General features: G+C 47.3%; 1 protein-coding gene across 1 annotated transcript in view; it reads left to right on the top strand.

Moving 5' to 3' along the window:
• The first annotated feature begins 725 nt into the window (after window positions 1-725).
• The window catches only part of CMYA5 (cardiomyopathy associated 5), an 84,704-nt gene continuing 78,373 nt past the window's right edge, over window positions 726-7,056 (top strand). Inside the window, exon 1 of the mRNA XM_023618100.2 lies at window positions 726-992. Coding sequence (XP_023473868.1) covers window positions 841-992 — 152 coding nt within the window. The 5' untranslated portion in view covers window positions 726-840. The remainder of the gene's footprint in view (window positions 993-7,056) is intronic.

Below are 7,056 nucleotides of genomic sequence, written 5' to 3'. Positions count from 1 at the left end.
TGATGTGACCCAACCAAAAGTCTAGGGCCTTTGAGTTGAATTTCAGACAAAACAGCCTTTGGCCAATGCGGGGGAAATGATTCCTCTTCAAGGTTTAAGATTAGTGGAGATAAAAATTTCCTGGCTGAACAATACAGGGGTCACTGAGGAAGAGGAATACACAGTTTATCGATTGGCACACATAAAGGGAGCCAGTACTGAACAATGGTTCACAAGTGGGCTTTTGAAACGGGTAGATCTAGCTTTGTTTCCAGCGGGGTCACTTTGCTATCCGGACACCTTGAGCAAGCTAGCTACCCAAGCTCTTCTGAGCCTCAGGTTTCTCATCTCTGAAGCCAGCTTTGCACTTAAGCCCACCACAGCAGAGTTGTGGGGGTGATGAAAGCGAGCCCCGTTGCCGAGTGCCTGACCTAGCAGGCGCTCTGCTCATTGAGGAGTAGGTACTACTAGGCTGGGATAAAGGGCCCAACAGGTAACTCGGCTGGAATCATCAACCTACCAGACCCACTCTGGAGGGAAGAGAGGCGGGCCGGCGCCTGCCCCGGCTCGCCTCGGCTGCGGCCAGCCTGCGCCCCTGGGAGGGTGCTCCGGGGCCCGCGGGCCTGGGCCGGGGAGGGCTCGGCAAGTTGGCAGACGCGCGGGGAGGAGGAGAAGCTGAGCCCGGGCCCCAGAGGCGCGGTGGCGAAACTTTTGACGCCTTCTATTTAAAGTCGCGGGCTCGCCCGCCCCCGGGCCGGGAACCCGAGCCGCCCTCCGGGGCCGCGCGGGCCGGCGGCGCAGTCCGAGGGAGAACAGCAGGCGCGGCGGCGGCTCCGGCTCCGGCTCCGGCCCCGAGGCGCGATGGCGAGCAGCGACAGCACCCACGCCGGGGAGAGCGCCTTCCGCTCCGACGCCGACGAGGAGGCCCCCCGAGCGCTGGAGACCGAGGAGGAGTCGGAGGGCGAGGAGGGCGAGGACACGGCCGCGGAGTCGGAGGAGGAGCCGGACGCCAGGTAGGTGGTCTCCCGCGGGCGCGGCGAGCGCAGGCGGCCGGGGGGCCGCGCCCGGCCCGGGCCCGTCTTTTTCAGCTGGAGTTCGTTTCCCTGCATCTCAGCGCTTTCTCTCTGGGGGCGCCGTCTTGGTAAAGAACTGGAAGGTGAAGGTGCTGGCTGTCAGCTGGAGTGACAGGCCCGCCTGCCGCGGCGAACTTCCCCCCCCTCCTCCCCCGGCCCGCCCCCCAGCCCGGCTCCTTGTGACCGGCGCTGTTGCTCATTCCTGCGGATTTGCTTAGGGTCCCGCCGAACTGCAGGAATGTGCAGAAACGCTTGCATTTGGCCCAAGGCACAGGCACAATCTTGAAAGACGGAGCTAGAGAGAAGGGGGTATGAGGTAGGCGTGGAGGCAGAGGCAGGGAAGGCTGCTCTGGAACCTTCAAATGCCTGGAGGTCTCTTGGATGCCTAGCACGGGGCCAGGCTGCTATAAGGGGACTTTATTTTGGTGCAAAGGCCCGTAAATTATTTGAAGAAAAGAAGCATGAGTTTCAATAACCCCTGTTCTTAAAATCCTGCTTCTTTTTCTCATGGTCCCAAATATCAACGTCTCAATAAATGTGAACCTGGTTGGGTAATACGAGATGAACACATAGGTCTCCCTCCACTTGCAGCTCCTTCCCTCCCAACCTTCGTGAAGGCCCTGAAATGAGAGCAGTGGGACTCATCTCCTCTCTGTACGGATTTGTTTCTACTTTCACTTATTCTCTTTGAGTATGGGTTGTGTTTTTGTTTTGTCAGTCAGCGATGGCCCTTCCTGAATCTAAAACTATCAGTAGAAAGGCTCTCTGGGTGACAGATGGATGTGCAGCGTTTCAGAATGCCCATCTTACCCAAAGTGAAAAGTGTTGCCCGACCAAAGCCAGCAGAGCTGATGTTGAAATGCTCAGAAAGTGTCATTGATTAGGGTGAATAGTCAGTCAGATAAGAAGTCTGAAATACCGGCCACATATTTACCAAGCAACTACCAAGGGGGGAGTGGGCACAGTGCCTGCCCTCAAGGACTTTACGGAAGAAGTTAGAGAGCAATACGGGGAGCATGAGACTATGTGCTGAAAAAATGAGAGGGATGGGGAGGACCAACCTCGGGTTCTGTGGAAGGTCAGAAGAGAGTGTAATGGCCTTGAGAAGAAGGGGCACGACCTGGGCCTTAGAGAACGGGCAGGAGACGCAGAAGAGAAGGCACCTGTGGGAAATGGAACGGGGAGTAGGGACCTGTGAGTCTTGGGCAGTGTTGAAAAGGGGAAATCTGTCAATCCCAGCCTTTATAATCTTTCCCTTAGTGGTGTCCGGGATCCTCATATCCTTGTCCAACCAACATTTACCCACAGGGAATCTAAAAACTCATTTACCCTAAAATGTGAGCAGCTGACAATGATGCAAAGCTCCACTCTGAGATTGCATTGTGCTCTGACCAAGGTCAAGATCTTCAGGTAAAGATTCATCTGCAGTAAAGTTCAGCTTGCTCTGACTACAGATGTAAGGTGGACACCAGGGCAGGGGGCAGAATGAGCAGAGTGGAGGGAAACATAAGGGAAGAGGTGTGGGGAGGGGGACCCTTGAAAACCATCACATTTTTTTGTTTTGGATTTGATGATGCGGGTAACAAGAAATCAGTAAACTTCCGAACAGGATTTAGGAGAACAGATTGGTGTTATTGAAAAATTAGCCTGATGGGCAGATTAGAAAGTTGGGTTTGGGGAGGGCTCAGCTCAGACGGGCAGCGGCAGAGGGAAAGCAAGGAGACGTCTAGGGACTGAACCACAGTGGGGGCGAGGGCAAAGGAGGTGGTAGCTGTAAGTAGAGGTAGAGAGGTGTCAGTGGGGAGCACCTCCTAAGGGAGCTGGGAATCCCTGAGTTTCTCCTACTTCAAAGCTTTGTCAGAAATCAAACTGTCTTGTTGTGTGTGTTTGCAAACATAGCCTAAGCTCTTTTTCCTTCTGACACTAGAGGTGAGAACTAGGAATGTTCTCTAAAGGCTGGGAGGTAAGAATGATGTTCCCTCATTCTTCACCCCGTCCTTCGTGTCTTCCACCAAAGTTTTACAATTAAGGGAGGGCCCAGCCCACTCTCTCTGTGCCGGTCTCGGTGCTAAGTGTTAACATGTGTTTTTCATTTTAAACCCCCCCAGCAACACTGTGAGGTGACTGTCCTGCTGCAGATGAGGAAAGTGAGGCTCTTTATCATTTGCTGGGTTTAAGGCAGGTAGACGTAAGAACTGAGATGTGAGTTTGGGTCTGTTTACTCCAAGCCACCGCCAGGCTTTCGCCACCTCCCTGCCTTTGCAAGAGGGAGCCTTCCTTACTGTTGGTGAAACTCGAATGGCTCCAACTAGCTTCCACGACGAAAGGGCAGAAGAGCAAAAGGAAAGACCTCATCCCTTTGAATAATAGTGGGAGTTTTCCCCCTTCTTGAATGGAAAAGTTGCCTCTGCATTTTCTCAGAGGTTCATAAATATTGTGGAAACCTTAAGGATGAAAAAGGTTGATAGTGGTTGTCTCCGAGTGATGGGGTAATGGCTAAAATGTTTTCTTTATATTTATCTGTATTTTTCAGTTTTTCTATAATGAACATATAGTGCATTTTATCATCAGAAAAAATAAACTTTACTTTCAAAAGTTCAAAAGGCACAAAGTGTAATCTACTTGTAAATCTTTTCTTTATCCTTTCAGGGACCATATATAGAATTATCTACATCCACCTTTCTGAATCAAGGGAAAAAACCCCTTTAATTATAAAAATGCTTTTCCAGTGCAGGAAAGCTCACCATTCCACATGCTAATACTTATATTGGATCAAAGAACTACCCTTCCAATGTATCACTCAGTGATATGAATATGCCATATGGCATGAAGAGGCCCGCGTGTGGATCCTATTAGCCATTCTATCATGGGAAAATTCCGTATGCTCCCTGAGCCCCAGTTTTCTCATCTATAAAATGGGAGTAATAATTCCTAATTCATAAGGTTGTCATAGGATTAAATAAACTATGGGAATGTGTGTAGGAGTGCTCAGCCTTTAGGAGGTTCCAGTAAGTTTAGTTTCTTACACCCCTTCAGATGAATCGGTATTGGCAGCAAAGCTTTCCCTTCTGCCCACCATTCCTCAAAGAGGGGAGAGCGATGGTCTCAGTTTTCAATGTGAGTAATGATCCTGTTTCACTTTGGCTTCCCTGTGTTCATTCATTCACGAAATCTTCATGGAATGCCAGCTGACGTGGACCATGCAAGGTGCTGGGGATACAAAAATTCCTAGAATCCATTTCTGTCCTCAAGGTGTTCACATTCTAGGTGGAGAAAATAGAAGAGATTTCAGGAAGAAAAGGTCTGTATGAAGCTCCTCAGTGGGGAGAAAGTCCTGGGCCATCCAGCCTAGAAGGACTGGGGAAGGCTTCACCTGGGGCCTTTTGATCAGGGTCCTCGCTTGTCTTGAAGTGCCCAGAGGGCCTGTCGTTTGTGGATGGCAAAAAGAGATTTTCGGGTTGCTTAAATGTCATACAAAAGTTGTATGTGAAAAGCAGATAAACCACAGGATGTAGAGCTGCGAGAGGCTTAGAAACATCTTTCCCCAACCAATCCTGTTATGGATGCAGAAACGGTGTTAGGAGACATGGGTTCAAAGTCCACAACTTTTTTATAGTACAAGTGGGATTAGATCCAGGTGTCTGGACTCCAACTGAATGTTAGTTTATTCCTCCAACAGATGTGTATTGAACTGCTACTATGTGCCAGGCACTTTCTAGGCACACAGGGTACAGACTGAACGAGATGAACAGAGTTCCTGCCCTCCCAGGAGTGACTTTCCAGTTTGGGGAGACAAATAAACAAATGCATAATGTGTCGGGTAGCAGTAAGTGACCTGAGCACAAATACAGCAGGATCAGGGTTATACCGTTTTGGATGAGTTGGTGAAGAAAGCCTCTCTGATGAGTTGACATTTGAGCAGAGATTGAAGGAATGAATGTTCTCAAGAAAGGGAAGAGCTGGTGCAAGGGCACTGAGGCAGGAATGTGTGGCTTGTTGGAGGAACACTAGGAGGTCAGGTCGCTGCAGCAGACTAAGGAAGGGGGAGAGTGGTGGGAGATGAGTGTGAGAGGTAGTTGGGTTACAGATCATGTAGGGCTTTGTAGGCCGTAGTAGGGCCTTCAAACTGTATCCTGAGTAAAATAGGAAGCTGTGTACTGTCTAGCATATCACTCAAGGTTGAAAAAAACCCAAGATAAACGTGGCAATTGCAGTATTCCATTAAATAGTAACCCCCCAAATGTTCATATATTCATTCAACTGATATTTCTCGAACACCTACTATAAGCCAAGCACTGTGCTGAATGTTTCAAATCCTGGTCTCCCTTATGGAGGGAGATATGTAAACAGACACTCATTATTTTTATGTTTTTCTCACTGTAGACCCATGAAGCCCGACTCTTTTAGTCTTTCTCACAGATCACTTAGAAATTTTTCAGTATTTTTGTTTTGGATCATTTTCTGTTGGTCAATTTTAAATTCTCCATTTAAATACAGAGGATTTTTTGCCACAGCAGTATCAAAAACTTAAAAATCACCTTTAATTGCAGCTTTGCCCATGCCGGTATAAAATAGATCTCTCTAAGCTGGTAGAATTAAAACTGTTAGTGACATTTCCATTTAACTAATCATTGTAGGAAGCAAACCTCTTGGAAGGTGAAGGGGTTTGTAAATGGTTTTTGTTATCGGTACGGAGCGCTCTGTTTCCATGTATCTATTTATATGGTGTCTCCCACTGCTGTGCTTACCTAGGTGTTTTGACAAGTGTGTTATCTGAGCTGGCGCTCTTTTGAGGTCAGTGGAAGGAGCTGAGATAGGAGGGGTGACTGCTCAGGATGCCAGAGACTGAGGGCGGAGAGAGGATAAAACCCAGGCGCTTGGAGCCATAAACTGAAGAGCTATTTAAGTGTTGGCTGCATGGGTATCACATGCCCTTGGTAAGACTTTGACTCAATATAGGAGAATACAGCAAGAGTTGGAATTGCTTTTTCTTTAAAACAGCAAACCTACTAAAGTGTAAGAAATATTGACTGATAGAATTTTGCAAAAAAAAAAAAAAAAGAAGAAGTGTCTCCTTTTTCCTGGATATTCTGAACCTAGGCATAATGAAAGCCTTGACAGAATTCAGACAATATAACCAAATTCCCCTTCCTACCCAGAAAACTTAGAGAATCATGTGCAAGAGGTTAGCACCTAAAATAGTAATCTTTGGTTTAGCCCGCCATTATCCAAGAGAAATATAACGTGAGCCACATATGTAGTTTTAAATTTTCTAATAGCCGCATTACACAAAAAATTAAAAAGAAATGGGTGAAATTAATTTTAATAATATATTTTACTTAACCCAATATCCAAAGTAGTATCATTTCAATGTGTAATCAATATAAAAATTATTAATGGCGTATTTTACATTTTTTTGGTGCTAAGTCTTTGAGATTTGAAGCGTGTTTTACATTTACAGCATGTCTCCATTCCCCCCACCTAGCTACATTTCAAGCGCTCAGTAGCCACATGTGGCGGTGGCTACCATATTGGACAATGCAGAAATCCATCAGCTTCCCTGGAATCCATAGAACTGCTCCACGGATAATGAGCTCTCCATGCTCGGCCCTGGGCTAGGCACCAGGGACATAAAGGTGATTGATAGCACACTTGCTTCTCTCAAGGAGCTCTCAGTCTGGTGAGGGGAAGCCCTTAATTCCAACATGATGTCATAGGTACTACGCTAAAGATATTAACAAAGGACTAGAGAAGAGACATATATTCTTCTTAAAATCAGATTTAGAAAGGTTTTGCAGAGGAGATACTGCAGCTGGGCAGAAAGATATTCCAGGCACAATATGGTTGGATAGTCCTCTAGTTCCTGGTCCTAGCTGTTGTGCTGCTAATTGCTGGTCTGTCTGAGCTTTCTTTTTCTCATCCAGAACCACTCAGGATTTCCAGGACTGAGAATATTTATTGAATGAATAAGTGAGTGACATGAATAACTGAACAAATGCATGAG

This window comes from Equus caballus, chromosome 14 (assembly GCF_041296265.1).
Source record: "Equus caballus isolate H_3958 breed thoroughbred chromosome 14, TB-T2T, whole genome shotgun sequence".
Taxonomy (NCBI): domain Eukaryota; kingdom Metazoa; phylum Chordata; class Mammalia; order Perissodactyla; family Equidae; genus Equus; species Equus caballus.
Note: the sequence above shows the minus strand (reverse complement) of the source record. Positions and strands in the feature narration are given on the sequence as shown.